General features: G+C 42.4%; 2 protein-coding genes across 7 annotated transcripts in view; one reads left to right on the plus strand and one right to left on the minus strand.

Annotated features, from left to right (window-relative positions):
* Window positions 1-6424, minus strand: part of gtpbp2b (GTP binding protein 2b) — a 20465-nt gene extending 14041 nt beyond the window's left edge. For both annotated transcript variants that reach the window (XR_006034266.1, XM_042105093.1), the window contains exons 1-6: window positions 5984-6424; window positions 5173-5199; window positions 3830-4014; window positions 3479-3590; window positions 2945-3142; window positions 529-703 (exon numbers count right to left, since the gene is read on the minus strand). Coding sequence is in view for 1 of the 2 variants with exons in the window: in XM_042105093.1 (XP_041961027.1) it covers window positions 529-703; window positions 2945-3142; window positions 3479-3590; window positions 3830-4014; window positions 5173-5199; window positions 5984-6178 (892 nt within the window). In the remaining variant the exon portion in view is untranslated. The remainder of the gene's footprint in view (window positions 1-528; window positions 704-2944; window positions 3143-3478; window positions 3591-3829; window positions 4015-5172; window positions 5200-5983) is intronic.
* Window positions 6425-11620: 5196 nt separating this feature from the next.
* Window positions 11621-18403, plus strand: part of LOC121719384 (NACHT, LRR and PYD domains-containing protein 3-like) — a 289755-nt gene continuing 282972 nt past the window's right edge. The window contains exons 1-6 of one of the 5 annotated variants that reach the window (XM_042104926.1): window positions 11621-11775; window positions 12613-12752; window positions 12898-13017; window positions 13662-13775; window positions 15768-15865; window positions 16417-18214. In XM_042104926.1, the coding sequence (XP_041960860.1) occupies window positions 12703-12752; window positions 12898-13017; window positions 13662-13775; window positions 15768-15865; window positions 16417-18214 (2180 nt within the window). In that variant the 5' untranslated portion in view covers window positions 11621-11775; window positions 12613-12702. The remainder of the gene's footprint in view (window positions 11776-12612; window positions 12753-12897; window positions 13018-13661; window positions 13776-15767; window positions 15866-16416; window positions 18215-18403) is intronic. The other 4 variants (XM_042104924.1, XM_042104925.1, XM_042104921.1 and 1 more) reach the window with 4 other exon arrangements.

An 18403-nucleotide genomic window follows, 5' to 3' on the forward strand; every position in this document is an offset into this window, starting at 1 on the left:
GGGCACTTGGACCCGTACATGGTATGAGCGCTGTAGCCTGTTGTGCCACAGCGCCCCCCTGATGGTAATATTTATTTATGTTGGCTTATGTTTATGTTTATTTATGCTTATGTTTACTAAGTGGTGCCCACTGTAATAACCATTATACATGTTGTAATAAGCCAGACCCAGGTGCTCATGCGTGATCAAGGGGGAGAGGGTATTTATGTTTATTTATGTTTATTTATGTTTATGTATGCTTTAATGTATTTACATTTACTGTATGTTTATTTAGTGGTGTCCGCTGTAATACACATTATACTGTAACAAGCATTATAATCAATGGGGGCAGGGGGAGAGGGCAGGTTTATTTATCATCATGTTTATATTGCATCTAATGCAACATACAACAATAACAATATAGATTACACTAATATTGCTATTAATAATTAAAAGTAAAGTCAAGATTCAGAATGCAAAACACACAAACATAGACACACAGCCACTTGCACACATGCCATAAGCACTCACACACACACACATACTGACCAATGCCTGTGTTGGCCCCCACCACCAGCATGGCAAAGTCCGGACAATAGCTGGTCAGGCCAAAGATGGTGGTCTTCAGGTACTTATGGTGTCCCGCAAGGTCCATAAAGGTGATCATCTTGGAGGAGCTCTCACAGATCTCCTCAGCGGAGCGCGAGTCGCTGTAGTTCACCACCTGCAGACCGGAGGCCAGACGAAAAGGTCAAAGGTCTACTGTCTACTGCTACGACTACTTCTCTGGTTGGAGTTTGAGTGGGATGAGTAGAGAGAGAGAGAGAGAAACTGCCTGGAAATCGGAGCTACGATTAAGATCCTTGCTTTTTAAAGCCAAACACAGACTAATTATGCAATCAACATTAAATCCGCCACAAAATAAAGGATGTTTTCCAAAAATAGATAAAGCTATTTCACACTGCCAATGTCATACCGTGCTGATTGATTAAGCCTACAAATCAAATCATATAGGCTATTCAAAAGCTTAGGCTACCCCACAATGGTGCAGCTGATTTTAAGATCCAGGTTTAATGTATGAGGCTTCATCCTCAGTGACACATACAATCAAGCTGCATGATAGATTTATCTACCTATCTGTATGATGCTAACCTATAGCCTTTAATGAGGATATTGGCAATTTGCAACCTGCAAACAGGCACTTCCCATAGCCTTCCTTAGCCTCCAAAGCAGTTCTTGCTGTTGTCCATTTTGTACATAACATAATTTTAGCATTTTAGCATTTAATTCACATTCAAAGAAATTTCAGGAAATGAATAGCATACAAGCTTGTCAATTGTGTAGAGGGGATAATATTTGTCTATTTCTGGGATAAAACTGCACTGATCTGAACTTCATCTGTGTCAAGACTAAGCTAATAAGCACACGGTGCCCTCTAGTGGCTGATACGAAACTTTTGAAGACACAGCAATTGAGATGAAGTTAAAACGCTGTAGCTGATTAAACCAGAGGTGTTAACGACACAGCAATGGGGAGTAAGAAGTCACGTGACATATTCGTCTTAACACTAGTTTAAAACCGTGTTTAACTCCTACTACCTCACTGTTCTCTGCTAGACCCCGAAGCCATTTGTTTTGAGAAAAATGGCTGGCTGATGAAGTTGTTGGCTGGCTAGCCGGCTCAGCCAAAACCTAAATGGCTGCTGCAGCCGCCAAACTTGTCATGGCTACTAATGGCCGAAGCTGCCACGTCATGTACAGACGTCTGTTATATTGATTTACTAGATGTCAATATTTCCAAGCAGTGCATGGCTGTCCTCCTTCTCGCCCCTCTCCCCCCTCTCTAGAGGGCAGACCAGTCCAGACCGTTAGAGTGGACTCTCAAGCTGAGCTGAGCTGGGAAGTCAGCAACAACACTGCTACAGTATACTGGATGCACATACTGTACTGGATGCAGAGCAGTGTCCTGAGCTGAACTTGTTCTACAAAATGCAATACAATGTAGTAATAATAATAAAAAAAAACATTACTTTCACAAATGATGTACCCTATTAATTTTGTTATCTGTAGGCAAACAATTTCAAGTAATAATGCTGTGTTAGAATAGGCCAAGATGCACACTTGTCAAACTTCACGGAGTAACATTATGCTTATGACATGTAATTCGCTATTCAATATAGTTGATATAAGCACACACGGTTACATTATGTTGGACAACTGCGCATTTTACTTCAATGTACACTGAAGCCTGCGTTCTCTGGAAACGGTGGAATGTTACTGCAGTAATATCGCGTTCAATGCTGTAAATCCCTCCGTTCCAGAATTCATATCATCAATCTTTGGTTCAGGTGTTTGTGCAACCGGGCCCTGAAGATCTAACAAAAGTTTGAGTATAGGCCTACGTAGGAATTAGGATTATGTGTGAAGTGAGATCAAAATGACCTTGTTTGCTTCTTTACGCCATTTAAGATCAGCGCAAGACAAAAAAGCAACGAGAACAAGACTGTGCTCTGTGGGAAATAGATGTCGCTTATCGTTTATTTTTCATATGTGTAAGAATTAGTATTTGATGCAAATAGTTCTAGCTGGCTCAGCCAAAGTTTATCAGATGGCGGCTTAATTTGGCTTACAAAATGATTGGCTTGCGGCGGCTGAAACTCTAAATTACGCAAATGGTGGCGCATGGTGGCGGCTTCGGGGTCTATTATCTGCAGTTTTTTTATCTTAATCTTTAGACCTGAATTTATCAATCAAATCAAATGTTCGTCAATACTGTAAAATGTCCCATACATTTTAGACACACACACACACCCCGCAAATGTTTTGATCCCATACACATAGACACTACAATTTCATATCCACACACACACACACACACACACACACACACACACACACACACACACACACACACACACACACACACACACACACACACACACACACACACACAGGTGCCCCCTCACCTCGCCCTTGCTGTTGAAGCCCAGGATCTCAAAGCTGATGCTGGAAGTGCGGCCCGACTGGATCTCGTGCAGGTGCCTGAAGAGGTTGAGGCGGGCCCGGCCGCGGCCGTTGTCCAGCTCCCCCTGCGTCAGCACGCCCAGCAGCGTAGACTTCCCCGAGTCCACGTTCCCCAGGACCGCCACGCGCAGGTCCAGGAACTGCATGCACACATGCACACACACACACACCACATTTATTATACATCTATAATACGGCTCTACGCAATGCTAGAAGAACGCTCCATTGACTTGAATGGGATTTCCCAACGTTCTACGGTCAAATATGCACCATGTAATAAACGCTGAAACATATAATGACCGCTGTCAATGGCCACAGGTTTTGTACTTTTGATTCACGTCTTTCATATCACACACACACAGTAACCCTCTCACTCACACACTCTCACTCACAAACACACACACACACACAGTAACCCTCTCACTCACACACTCTTACTTACAAACACACACACACACTAAAACGGTTCCACAAACCTGCTGATCATCTGGAACTTTCCGGACCAGGACCTCAGCGATTTTCCGGCAGCTTCTTTCTATGCCATAATCTACCTCCCTCTCCCTGAGAAGGGTGATGTCTGCACCAACCCTGAACACACACAAACACACTATTATAAGAGGTTCTTAGGTGTGTGTCTGTGTCTTGTTACACCCTGATGTTCTTCTGTGTGTGTGTGTGTGTGTGTGTGTGTGTGTGCATGCCTTACTTCTCGGCCATGCCTTTGAGCATTTTAAGAGAGGGCCTCATGTCGTCGTCGCTTAGGCCCACCAGCAGGCCATTATGTGTGTGTGTGTGTGTCTGTGTTTGTGTGTGTGTGTGTGTCTTACTTCTCGGCCATGCGTTTGAGCGTCTTGAGAGAGGCCCTCATGTCGGCGTCGCTGAGACCCACCAGCAGGCCGTTGTCCTCCACGCCGATCTGGTAGACGGCCTCACCGCGCCCCTCCTGCAGCCGCCACTTCAGCTGCGTGGCCAAGTGCTCGAAGCGGTACTGCGTCGGGTTCACCAGCTTCAGCTGAAGAGAGAGGTCAGAGGTCAGTCAGGAGGAGAGGAGAGGAGAGAGAAGGAGAGGAGATGAGAGAGCAGGAGAGGAGGGAAGAGGAAAGGTGGAGAGGAGATGAGAGAGGAGGAGAGGAGAAGAGAGAGAAGGAGAGAAGAGAGAGAGGAGGAAAGGAGGGAAGGAAGAGGAGAGGAGAGAGGAGGAGAAGAGATGAGAGGAGAGGGAAGAAAAGGGGAGGAGAGGAGATGAGAGGATAGGAGAGGAAGAGAGGAGGGAAGGGAAGAGGAGAGAGGAGGAGATGAGAGGAGAGGGGAAGAGAGAGGAGAGGAAAAGAGAGATGAGAGAGGATAGGAGGGAATTGGAGAGGAGAGGGAGGAGAAGGAGTTGCCTACTACATGGAGTTCACCAACTTCAGGTGTGCAGCAGAGCAGGAGGACAGGAGAGGAGACACAAAAGGAGAGGAGAGGGGAGAGGATATGGGGAGGAAAGAGAGGAGAGGGGGGAGAAAGAGAGGAGAGGGGGGAGAAAATGAGAGAAGAGGGGATAAGAAGTGGCAGCCTACTGTGTGGAGTTCACCAACTTCAGGTGTTCAGAGGTCAGTAGGAGGACAACAGAGGAGAGAGGAGATGAGAGGAGAGTAGAGGAGGAGAGAGGGGATGTGAGAGGAGAGGAGAAGAGATAAGACAAAGGAGAGGAGATAGGAAAGATGAGAGGAAAGGAGAGAGGAGAGGGGAGGAGAGGAAAGAGAAAATGAGAAAAGAGGGGATAAGAAACGGCAGCCTACTGTGTGGAGTTCAACAACTTCAGGTGTTCAGAGGTCAGTAGGAAGACAAGAGGAGATGAGAGAAAAGGAGAGGAGAGGAGAAAAGAGGAGAGGAGATGAGAGGAGACAAAGGAGAGTGGAGAGAAGAGGAGACAGAGAGGATCAGTATGTGAGGTAAGGGTAGTGGAAGGGACAAAAAGGTTACACTAGACAAAATAAAGTAAATACACAACAAACTGAGGAGGAATACAAATCTGAAATTAAAGGCAAAAAAGATGGGTGAAGCAAACAAAGGTGGTATAGAGGAGAATTCAGAAATCAATCAGAGACAAGAAAAGTCCAGCAGCACATTGACATGAATCAGACTCGGACAAGAAGAGTTTCATGTACAGCGACAGGGTCTGGCTCACCTTGTACTCAATGTTGCCCTCTTCTGCCTGAGGAGGTAACATACACCAAGTTAGTTAGTCAACAAACCGCCTGTCAGTCGCACATAAGATAAGATGTGAGCCAAACTGTATGCTCACTTATCAACCCACGCTTAAGTAAACAGTCATCAACCGGCACAAAGTAGTAAAACAGCCATCAAGGCAAAAAAGTAAACAGTCACAATCAGCGCTTGACATCTCGGAGCGGACGTATTTAACCATGACTGACTAGCAGCCACAACTCCATCAGCATTTCATCAGTAGGCCTACATAAGGAACCAGATTGCCACACAATCTGTTTCGTTATCATAAAGCTGCGTAAAATCAGTGTGGGTGAGCACCTGTGCTACATCGCGTTAGCACGTTCCTGTGCACTGCGGATGGTTATATCCTTGCACTGCATAATCTCCATGCACGCTAGACGTACATTACGGAGAATTGGCTGCAAGAAATTTCCTAGAAATGGTCCATTACATTGATGAAGCATCAATTATCTTGTAGTGCTGACGTTTCCCTGGCTTGGAATGGCACAAGACCTCATATCTTAGATCATGAATCGTTGTGCATTCATAACAGACCAGGATAAGCATAGGCGATTAAAGTTCTACGGAAATGAATGCAACGTTATGTTTACCGTATTCCTGTTCTTTTGTCACCATAGCATGCAAATGCAAGCTAGCTTTGAGTGTAACACATCTATTTTACTATATGCAGCAACTTGCATTAAGCTAGCTGTTAGCTAAACCGTTAGCTGGTAACGTCAAGCCTCACACACATAACGTCAGCTAACTACCTCCGGGGGTAAATAAGGTGGCGGCTCATCCTTCGGTTTCTTGCCCCTTCTTCTTTTGCCTCGTTTTCCTCTCCTCGTCTTTTTCGTCCTGTTATTGCCTTGGGCCGAACCACTGCCAGCAGTAACCTTAGCATTGACGTTACTTGTCTTTAGTCCTGTCTTAGTGCCGCAATGGTCCGTTAGCTGCACATCCATAATGGCTATGCTTACAAAAAGCCAAAACGCGATTACGATTGCACTAACGTTAAACCTTTTAAATGGAATGCAATGAATGCACGGCTCTCTCTGGACCTCATATTCGTTGTCGTGGTAAGGCCATGAACAGGATATGCACTATCCACTAAAATAAAGGCTGCTAGCTAACGTCAAATGAGGCAACACTGCAAGAAATGGCTGGGTTTTTTTTTACGGAGTTTTCCTCTGCTCAAACACGCCCCCACCTCCCTCTGACCACAACAAACATGACGTCATGCGTTCCTCGAAACGTTTCATCAGAAGGAATAGAAGAATATAATAGAATAGATTATAAATAGAATAGAATATTTGCAGTCCGTATTCCTACAATGCAATGAAGAACAATTACTATTCTAATATTTCACAAACAGTAGGCTAAAACGGCCATGAAACATTCACATGTTATTTGGTGGCATAGTGCTCTCTCTCTATCTCTCTCTCTCTCTCTCTCTCTCTCTGTGTGTGTGTGTGTGTGTGTGTGTGTGTGTGTGTGTGTGTGAAGTCAGTTGCATGGCAGACAATCTCGATTATCATGGCTCAAATTTGGCACAGATGTAGCTTAGGCCATACTGAAATAATTAAGCTAGGGCACCGGAGTCATTGACCCTTGGGGCCAAGATGGCAGCCAAATCCAATATGGCCGATGCCCGAAAAGGGCCATGGCAACTGGCTCCCCTGTTAACTGGCTGCGTTGATGACGTTTCATGATTGATGACGAGTCTTTCACAGATGTGGCCGCTTGCAGATGTCACTTTCTGATATAAACTAGAGACGAACACAAATATGCATGACATGTTTAAAAGTCAAAATGGTATGTAGTACTACATGCACTGGACCATGAATATGCCACCTAAAAAATAAACACCTAAATAACATAAATTAACTCCACGTGGGTATCGAACCACAAATAAATTGAACTGTTTGCTTGATAATCAGACGTCTACCTGCTTGCGCCACGAACCAGCTGATGGTACAATCCAGTAGGTCTTCAAAGAATCATGGTTAAGTTTTTAAACATTTCACTGACTGCTGGTCAGGCTCTCTGTGGCCACCTAGTCTATCTGTAGCCTAAATTGAGACGCCAGGGCATCCAAGCCAATGGTCCCTGAGACCTACAGTAGATAGCGGCAAAATCCAATATGGCCGCTGCCTGAGAGGGATTCGGTATATATATAGCTTTTGAGCCAGATGAGATACAAATACAAATGTGATGTCTATTTTACCTTTTTTGACCATGGGGAACCCATAGGAATACTTACATTTATGATTGGGTATATCAGGACCCCCCAAATTCCCTAAGTTCAATATGGCCTCTGTCTGAAAAAGGGTTTTGGCTACAAATTTTGAACTACAGTAAATGTGCTACAAATGAGGATGTGGTGTCTATTTTATGTTTATTGACCATAGGAAGTGCATTGGCATATTTATATTTATGCTTGTGTAAGTCTGGAACCTGTACTCTTTTCAAGACTGTGGTTGAAAATCCTTTTTTACCACAATTTTTAAGGTTATTCTCAATGTTGATTAATTTCCTTATATAAAAGTGAAATGCTTTCAGTGTACCACAGGTGAATACATTTTAAAGTGTAATCATATAAGAAAGAATAAGACACAATTATTATTGCAAGGCAATACATATATTATGTCAAATTGTTAAAAGGTTTGCGTAGCATAACAAAAAACAACAACATAAAAAAACAACAGTGAATTATCATGGTCTCTCTCATGAGTTCTTATTCTCATGGTCTCACAATTGTAGTCATAAGAAAAAGTACACCTGGAAGGAAGATGGAAAGGAAGTAGTTGGCTAAACACTGTCTGAGACCACAGGTGGACTTACATGGACCCATTACAATTTGCATATTGTCCAGGTGGGTGTGGAGGATGGCTTAATCTACCTGCTTCATAGAAGAGACTCTCACCTGAACAGGGCTGGCAGAATTGTGAGGATCTATCTATCTATCTTCATCTTTCACCATTGCTGTCCATCTTGCTTACAAGCATGGAGTAGCACTAAACAGCTGCTCCACCACAGTCCATACAGTCAACTATATTTGCTCAGAATTGCCCAAATCTGGAATTCTGATTCTCCCTCATACAGTATATGCCTTCCCTACATTCCTTCCCTACATGCCTTCCCTACATTCCTTCCCTACATGCCTTCCCTACATTCCTTCCCTACATGCCTTCCCTACATTCCTTCCCTACATGCCTTCCCTACATTCTCTCTGGATTACAGATTACCTGACCGAGCGACCACAGTTCGTCAGACTGAAGAACTGTCTCTCCGACACTGTGATCTGCACCACCGGAGCGCCACAGGGAACTGTGCTCTCTCCAGTCCTGTTCACCCTGTACACATCTGACTTCTGCTACAACACCGAGTCATGCCACATGCAGAAGTTTTCTGATGATACTGCAATTGTGGGGTGTATCAGGAACGGGCAGGAGGAGGAGTACAGGAGCCTGGTGGAGGACTTTGTGCAGTGGTGCAAACTCAATCACCTTCAACTAAACACTTCAAAGACCAAGGAGATGGTGGTGGATTTCCGCAGGTCTAAGCCCACTCTGCTACCAGTCCACATTGATGGGGTCAATGTGGAGGTGGCTAGCACCTACAAGTATCTGGGTCTCCACCTGGACAATAAACTGGACTGGTCAGCCAACACTGATGCACTCTACAAGAAAGGGCAGAGCAGGCTGTACTTCCTGAGGAGGCTGCGGTCCTTCAATGTGTGCAGTAGGCTCCTCAGGATGTTCTACCAGTCTGTTGTTGCCAGCGTCCTCTTCTATGCAGTAGTATGCTGGGGAGGAAGCACAAGGAAGAAGGATGTGGGGCGAATTGACGCATTGTTGCACTGTTGACTTACTCATTTGCACTATCACCATGACCAATATCACCATTGCACTACCACCATGACACTCATTCACTCAGAGCACCTTAGAGCACCTTACCATACCTTATGCACAGAGAATCACAGGCTCAGTCCCTGCCTCAGTCATTGCAAGCGCCTCTGATTTATTAATCACCACTATGTGGATACTGTTTTTAGAATTGATTTAGATTACAGTAAGTGTTAGTTAGTATAATTTGTATTTTTGCAATTTGTATTTTAGTATATTTTTATATATTGTATTAAGTGTTAGTATAATTTGTATTTTAGTATATTTAGCATATTCTTTATCTTCTACTGTCCTTACTGCTTAGTTGTGTTTTTATATTATATACTTTAATTACTCTTTCTGCTGTTAAATAATGTGTTTGTGTTGTATGTATGCTGCTGAGACCTTGAATTTCCCCTGGGGATCAATAAAGTATCTATCAATTAGAAAATTGGTGAATGCAAATTGTGGGGCAGCTGTGGTCTACTGGTTAGCACGTTGGACTTGCAACCGGAGGGTTGCCGGTTCGAACCCCGATCAGTAGGCACGGCTGAAGTGCCCTTGAGCAAGGCACCCAACCCCTCACTGCTCCCCGAGCGCCACTGTTGTTGGCAGCTCACTGCGCCGGGATTAGTGTGTGCTTCACCTCATTGTGTGTTAGCTGTGTGCTGAGTGTGTTTCACTAATTCACAGATTGTGATAAATGCAGAGACCAAATTTCCCTCACGGGATCAAAAGAGTATATATACTTACTACTAAATGTAGGATCTAAACATAGGCAATCACAAATGTAAGCATTCCTGTGTGTTTTTCATGGTAAAAAAAAATAGACATTATGTATTCATCTGTAGCGTATTTGGTTCAAAAGTTGTAGTTAAAAAACCCTTTTCGGGCAGTAGCCATATTGTATTTGGGATCCACATATACCCAATCATAAATATAAATATTTTTTGTGTTTCCCATAGCCAGAAAAGGTGAAGTATATATCAATTTTACATTTGTATCTCATCTGGTTCAAAATATGCAGCCAAATCCCTTTTCAGGTTGGCCTAGATAAATCATTTCAGTATGCCGTCAGCTGCATCCATGCCAAATTTGGTGCTTGTAGATAAATTGGCGCAAACAATGGGGTGTAACTACAGTCAAAACTGCTTTTTTGGACAGCGGCCATATTAGAATTGGAGGATTAAGCGGTCCAGATATACTGGGTCATAAATATAAACATTCCTATGTGTTTCCCATGATCAATTAAGATGAAAAAGACATCAAGTTTGTATTTGTAGCTCATGTGGTTCAAAACTTATAGTCGGAACCCTTTTTTCGGGCAGCGGCAATATTGGATTTGGCCGCCATCTTGGCCCCGGCGCCCTAGCTTAATCATTTCAGTATAACTTGAGCTACATCTGTGCCAAATTTGTCACTTTTAGATGAATTTGTGCGAAATGACCTATTTATGTGCTAAATAGGCTATTTTCAGACTGGAGGTGCTGGCTAAGAGAGGCCTTGTAATGTCTACCAGCTGAACATTTTAGCCAAAAACGTTAAAGGTCACCTAGAAATTAATATAGATTTAAATAGTGTAGCCTAGGCTAGAATAGAATAGCAGTGGACTGTAAGTGCCTAACAGTGATTTGTTTGTTTGTTATTTTAGTATTTTTGTTTCTTGTTATTTTGTTCCATTATGACAGCATCACTATAATACCACAAATACATCCATATCACGTGATGTGTCCAGACAACTTTCTATTTCAGGTCACTTTTCACATTTCAGTTTTTCTGCCACATATGACCTAATACATTTAATTCCAGATTCCCCCCAAAATAATGAATTTGTTGTAGTTTATCTCGAGTTATTTTGAACATAGTTGAATATTGGGGAGGACATGTTTCCCTCAAAGTATATTAAGATTACAGCGTTGGATCAATGCGACAGTGAAGTGGATCATTTTGGAAAAAAAGTTAATCTCCGTCTGTGATTGATGTCTGCTGCCGGGTCTGGTCATGTCTGAAAATAATTTTACTAAAATTGCTTGAGCATGCCTGCTTGATTCCGGAGGAGGACTAGCCTAGAAATCTAGACGCGCCCCTAGCGGCAACAAGGCTAGTCTAGCAACTCTCCGTTGGCTTGTGAGCTCCAGAAATCGAAACTTAATCAGGCCATTGAAATCGTGTATAGAGTCGTTAGGTGGGCTTAACATAATGATTGATTGCAGAGTTGCAACGGGTTGGCTTGAATTCCCTGCTACTTGAAAACAAATAAGATGGATGTTGCTGCTGGCGAACAGTGTGACACGAGTTAAGCTTTTATTATGTTGGCAAACGTTTGAGCCAACATAACTAGCCAACTCCGCTGGTGGGAAACGCATGCGACTCATAGCGCTGCCGCTGTCCTATTGCGTGCAGAGGGAATTTGAAAGACAACTGATTATCCCGCCCCTCGGACTGAGCACTGCGAACGGTGAGTGCCCAGACCCTACATTTTAATGTGGGTCTGGCTCGCCAGGCTAGAGGAGGACGCTTATTGCTGAAATAGCATTGAAGCGGATTGGCAAAATGATGCATGACGCCCTGCGCAAGAGTGAAACGAAACTGGGAAGTCTGTGGCTTGTGAACATGCTGAACATATGAAAATTAGTTATTCTCCCTTCTCTTCAGTCAGAAGGACTTAAACTCAGGTAAACGACATTAGTTAATTAAACAAGACAAACACTTCTACTGCACGCTTGTGACGTTTCGGGTGAGTTAGTCAATGATCCGTGATCTTACCCAGCTTCACGCAACCTGTTTCGTAAATGTGCATGGCGTCGGAGCGTCAATGTAAAAACGCTATTGTGTAAACATATAACTTGTTCTTGTAATCGGCATAACAAGTAGCCTAGCAAACAACAGCAAAACTTAACAAGCTTCCGCGTTTTATGGAATCGGGTGGCAAAATGAATTGCTTCTGTACTGCTGTCAGAACACACCATTGGCCTAGGAGTCCAACAGATAATCCTGATGTTTAACGAGCGTAGCCTAAATTCGTATGAGAGGACTTGATTCTTTGAATATTCCTGTATTGTTGTTTCTTTTTTTATGAATATAGGCCTAACCTAGGCTACTAAAATGCTTTTGATAGAGGACACATCGTCAACCACACCCTTTACTCGCTATGGGCTTTCGCTATGGCGCCACCATTGATGTCTCATGTATAGATGTTCTAATTAATTAATTAATTACGGATTTCATGACTGTAAACTGTTTTCCAGTAGCCTACAAACTTTAGCACAAAGCACATAGCCTACGGTGTGTGTGTGTGTGTGTGTGTGTGTGTGTGTAAGTGAGAAAGAGTTGTGCTTGTGTGTGTGACAGAGACAGCAACACATTTTTGATCACAACCCAGAGAGCAAAGGGGCGTTGAATCCACGTTGAATCAACCTCCGCCGCTTCAAACAAACGTGGATTCAACGCCCCTTTGCTATCTGGGAAGAGTCAATGAGTAAACTCCCTGTCTGCAAACCCCATTTCTATAGGTTTTTTGCGTTCTCCATCTCCATCTTTTTGAGGTTACACAGCAATGACCAGAGTGACTCTGACCAGACATCTGCGTAACCATCAATGACATGTCTGACCCTCTGAGTTTCAACAATGAACCATCACAGTCTGTTGAGAGGTGGGGAAATACGAGAGTGAGAGAGAGCCTGTTCTGCAACACAATTACAAATATATAATTACAGCACTTTGACTAGCTAAAGCATGTTTGTTTTCATACAGAAATGTTCCTCACAATAGATTATCTATCTATCTATCTATCTTAGACCACAGACACACAGATCTCCCTCTCCAGTTCCCAGCTGTGTGTCTATGAAGAGTGAATCAGATCTTTCCATGGATCTGCCTTTGAAATTCAGCAGTGAATCCAAACCAGTGGGACTAAAGTGAGTAAAGAGACAAATTAAGTAACAGTAGAATTAAAGGTGCTCTAAACGATGGCACATTTTTTAGGCTAAAACATTTTATGTCACTTACTGCAAACATCACCTAACCAACCGCTAGCTGTCTGTGTTCTGAATACACTGTAAAAAAAACGCGATCTCTGTGGACAGCCCAGGCTCCAAAAACGGCAACTAAAACAACCTGGCCAAACCTGGTCAAGCCCATACAAACATAAAAAAACTGTTCCAGCAAATCACAGACGAGATGCGCGTTTAGGAGAGTTTCAATTGGACGGGAGCAGCACGGGAGGGAGGGGGAGGAAGTAGCAAGCTAGCTCTCTGTTTTGTTTGAAAGTCAACAGAAGTGACGTTACCCAGCATCGCTTAGAGCACCTTTAAGTAACAGTATAATTGTGACCTATAGATTTAGTGAGCTAATCACATGCGATGCAGCAGATCTACCTTGCAATCAATAGAAAGAGCCCACTACATCATCACAACAGAATCACAATCATGCTGCACGTAATCATTCTTACGTTTTCTCAAGGTTTCAGTATCACAATTTAATGGCAAAGTGAAATAGACTGAGAGAGAGAGAGAACATGATTTGTTACTGCTGTTCTGTATCATTTTATACACGTTCACAGACCACAGAGCCACAGCCCTGTGTCTCCAGTGCCCAGCTGTGTGTCTATGAAGAATGATGGGTCTATGTGTGGTCCTCCCAACCTCAGTAGTGAAGCAGCACACTCTAAGCCCATGTGAGTGTGTGTATGTGTCTGTGTTTGTGAGTGTGTGTTTGTGTGTGTGTTTTGTCCTTTGTTGTTGTGTGTGCCGGAGTTCGCAATCTAACTCCTAGTGGGGAGGGTGGCAGCTTTGTAGCATGTGTTGGAGATAGGGTTGCACTATTAACACAATGCTGAAAATAAACTAACTCCGCAAAAATATGTAGTCTAGAGAAATGTTATTTATTTGACATTTTATTTCTCAATAATTTGTAAAGGTTACCGGCAAACACTGCATAGTCCCGTTATCGTGTTTGCTAGCCCCTTCCAGCCAACTACTTTCAGGTTAGTATATTAGCTTGTGTTAGGCACTGCTGAATTTCCACAGTGATCAACACACTGGGTTCTTGCTGTCTGTGTCGCTGTGACTTGTAGTTTTATATCTGGGCACGTCAGTCTCCAGATTTAAAGTATTCTGTCTGTTCCGCTTGCTTGATTATTCATAAATGGCTTGATTTACCAGCAAGCTGAGAATTGTTTTTAAATTGCGAGCAAATAGGCTACTGATTAGGCTCTGATATATATATATATATATATATATATATATATATATATATATATATATATATATATACTGTATATATATATATATTGGATGAACCAAACAAAAAGGGATCAGCCTTTATTGGAATTCACCCTTTAGATTTCAATATGTGAATTTTCTGTGACCAATGAAGCTTTTTATGTTCACTTTTAGATTTGTTGTTGCTATAATTGAGAAGACAGTAAAAAAGGCATTAAACTTGGTATCGATTTGAGTATCAACAATCGTATAATTTCACTGGTATTAGTGGTCTATCTGGTAGAAGTGTCTGGTATTGTGATATAAAAACAGACTAACACGCTCAACACCTTGGACTATTCACAACTGGGTGTTAAATCCTCCTGATTAACAAAAATTAGCTTTAGAAATAAAGGATAGCAGTAGAGTGCCTGGAGTGCTATCCTTTTTTTCTAAAGTTTATTTTTGGTATTGTGACATCCCAATTGCCTATGGAGGCCTATTATGTTAAAGGCACCCTTAACCGTTTTTTTTTACCTTAATATAACGTTTCCAAAATAATTTTGATGGCACATACTGTAACCTCATAACATAACGAACAGTACTTCTGCCATTGTCTGCGAAGATTGTAGGTTGTCTGTAGGTGATTATATCGGTCTAGCAACTTTCTAGTTTCGGGTAGGAAACTGTTCCCCACAATCCCCCCTCCGAAATCAAAGCACAAAAGAGCTGTTATATGCTACAGGGATTCAGAGATCTTTTTCTACAGACTGCTGTCAGTGCATTCCCTCTATATTGGAGTTATGTTTATACTTTGTTGCAAAAGATGCATATTTAGTTTGTTTATTTTTGCGCTTCTCAAACAGAGGGGGACCCAGAGAGCAAGTCTTGTTAAGGGTGCCTTTAATTAGAAGGCTTAAATCACACTTGAGTAACACAATATTTAAAATCAACACCCCAAAATTATTTGAAACGACCTGTTTACAGACTTTTCTTAGAATTTGTTCTCAGAACATTTTCCAGATGTTTTTCATAAACTGGTCATAGTCTATGGAATGTAACGTTTGACAATGAAAAATGCATAGTGATTAGCAGTGAAGAATCCGAGTGGGGATGTTTTAAGAATCAAGTAGTAATGTTCTAAGAATCCTACCAGGCTAAGATATTACCACTCATGCAACGCTTCTTATCCAATCAGGTATTAATGGATAGTTCAGCTGGACCTGAAACGTTCATATCTGAGACTGCTCAACATGTTAATTCTGAATTTCAAAACGAAATGCACATGTACAACATTTTCTCAGAGTCTCCATGCAACTGCACTATACAGTCATATGTACTAATTGTACTAATGGCACACCATGTCATCCATTCTTCCTCAATCAGACACAGTGACCATCAGTAGATTATCCACAATGACCGACTCTATGTTCTGACATGCCTTTGTTCCCCATGTGTCTCTACAGGGAAGGGAGTGAATATCTGACGTTAAATCAACTCAAGGACTTTCACATGATGGACGCAGTATCCAAGACCATTGATCACAATTGCAGCACAAAAAAAAGTGAGTATTTTGACTTCAAGAGATAAACTTTACTAATCATAACATACAGCATTAATAATATAGTTAATGCTATTCTAACTTCAAAAAATGTCTGAACTTGAACATTGCAAAACCTGAACTCTAAAACAGATAGCTCTGGTCTTTTGTTCTGAAAGCCTCGTTCGAAGCCATTGTAAAACACACCTGTGACCAGATTTCAATTAGTGTTACTATACCGAACAACAATCAGCTGCTGTGTCTGTTTATTACTTGGCTGCTTGTCTGTTGCTGAAGGACTGCTTTGTTTGGCAGAAAAATGGTAATATACATGGGCGAATTGTTGCATTTTTGTTTCTGTGTGTTTACTAATGAAACCTAGCTAGGTAGTAACCATTTTGGGGTTTGTTCCTTAAACAATTTCTAATGTTTACTACTATGCACTACTTGTTACAAAAGTTCCAACGAAAACCGAAAACAATCGCTTCTACCTAGCTCGAGTTGCTGTAGCCAACAGCTAAGACTTGTGCATGCATGTGATATTAACGCTACTTCTTTGTTGTTGGAATGTCAAGCAGATGCCAAGGTCCTAAGGAGAGTTATAGAGAATCACAAAGCCAATCTAAAGAGGAAGTTTGAGAACATATCTGAAGGCATCACCAAACCAAGACCTGAGACATGCCTGAATGAGATTTTTACAGAGCTCTACATCACAGAGGGAGAGAGTGAATGTGTGAATATGGAACATGAGGTTTGGCAGGTAGAGTCAGCATCCAGAGCACAAACCACAGAATACATACCAATAAACTGCAATGACATCTTCAAGCCCTTTCCTGGACAGGAGAAGAATATCAGAACTGTGATGACCAAAGGTGTTGCCGGTATTGGAAAAACAGTCTCCGTGCAGAAGTTCATTCTTGATTGGATACATGGGGTAGCCAATCAGGATTTAGATTTTATGTTTCCCCTTTCTTTCCGTGAGCTGAATTTGGTCAGAGATGATCAGTATAGTCTTCACAGGCTCCTGCTTGACTTCTACCCTGAGCTGAAGGAGCTGAATGATGATGAATACAAAGACTGTCAAGTTCTGTTCATCTTTGATGGTTTGGATGAGAGTCGATTGCCTCTGACTTTCCAAAAGAAGAACAAGGTTTCTAATGTAAAACAAACATCAAAAGTGGATCTTCTGATGACAAGCCTCATACAGGGAACTCTGCTTCCCTCTGCACTCATCTGGATAACGTCAAGACCCAAAGCAGCCAGTCAAATTCCTGCTCAGTATATTGACCTGGTAACAGAGGTACGCGGATTCAATGATCCACAGAAGGAAGAGTACTTCAGGAAGAGAATCAGTGATGAGAGTCAGGCCAACAGAATCATCTCCCACATTAAGGCATCCAGGAGTCTCCACATCATGTGCCACATTCCTGTCTTCTGTTGGATTGCTGCCACTGTACTTCAGGAGATTCTGGTTGAACAAGACAACACCCAGGAAATACCCAAAACTCTGACTGAAATGTTCATTCACTTCTTGCTTATCCAGACCACCAGAACGAATCAGAAATATCAAGGAGGAAATGAGCCCGATATGAAGAAGCTTCTGGAATCTCAGAAAGAAATCATCCTGAAGCTGGCAGAATTGGCTTACAATAATCTACAGGATGGCAATCTCATCTTTTATGAAGAAGACCTGAGACAGTGTGGCATTGTTGTCAGTGAAGCCTCAGTGTACTCTGGCATGTGTACTGAGATCTTCAAGGAAGAATCTGTGTTTCACCAGAGAAAGGTCTATTGCTTTGTGCATCTGAGTGTCCAGGAGTTCCTGGCAGCTCTGTTCATCTTTTCCTCTCATGGCATGAGAAAGTTGGAGGCATTGAGACCCTTCATCCAAAACGAAAGAGGTCTGCAATCTTTGCTTCAATTGCTGAAGAGTGTGATAGACAAGTCTTTGGAAAGCAGGAATGGACACCTGGACCTTTTTCTTCGCTTCCTTATGGGCATCTCTCTGGAGAAAAATCAGGGACTTCTGCAAGGTCTACTGAACAAAACGCTCAACAGCTCAGAAAACATCAAGAATGTTTGTCTGTATATTAAGCAACTAAAGAGGAAGCATCTCCATCCTGAAAGATGCATTAATCTTTTCCACTGCTTGTTTGAAATGAATGATCATTCCATTCATGAAGAAATTCAGCAGTACCTCAAATCTCCTAAGGATTGGAAATATCAGTTGTCTCCAGCTCACTGTTCAGCACTGGCCTACATGCTTCTGATGTCTGGGGAGGTGCTGGATGAGTTTGACCTGAAGAAATACAACACAACAAATGAGGGACATAGGAGACTGATCCCAGCTGTAAGGTGCTGCAGAAAAGCACGGTGAGAGAGCGCAAAATAGTAAAAAGTTTCCATTTTTATTTGCCTCAAAAAGGTTATCCATTGTCCATATTTGTCTGTCTGCCTGTCTGTCTGATTGTCATGTCTGCCTGTCTGTTTGTCTGTGTGTCTGTCTGTCTATCTGTCTGTCTGCTGTGTCTATTGTCTTATCCACATGGACTATCCAAGCAG

This window comes from Alosa sapidissima, chromosome 9 (genome assembly GCF_018492685.1).
Source record: "Alosa sapidissima isolate fAloSap1 chromosome 9, fAloSap1.pri, whole genome shotgun sequence".
Lineage (NCBI taxonomy): Eukaryota > Metazoa > Chordata > Actinopteri > Clupeiformes > Clupeidae > Alosa > Alosa sapidissima.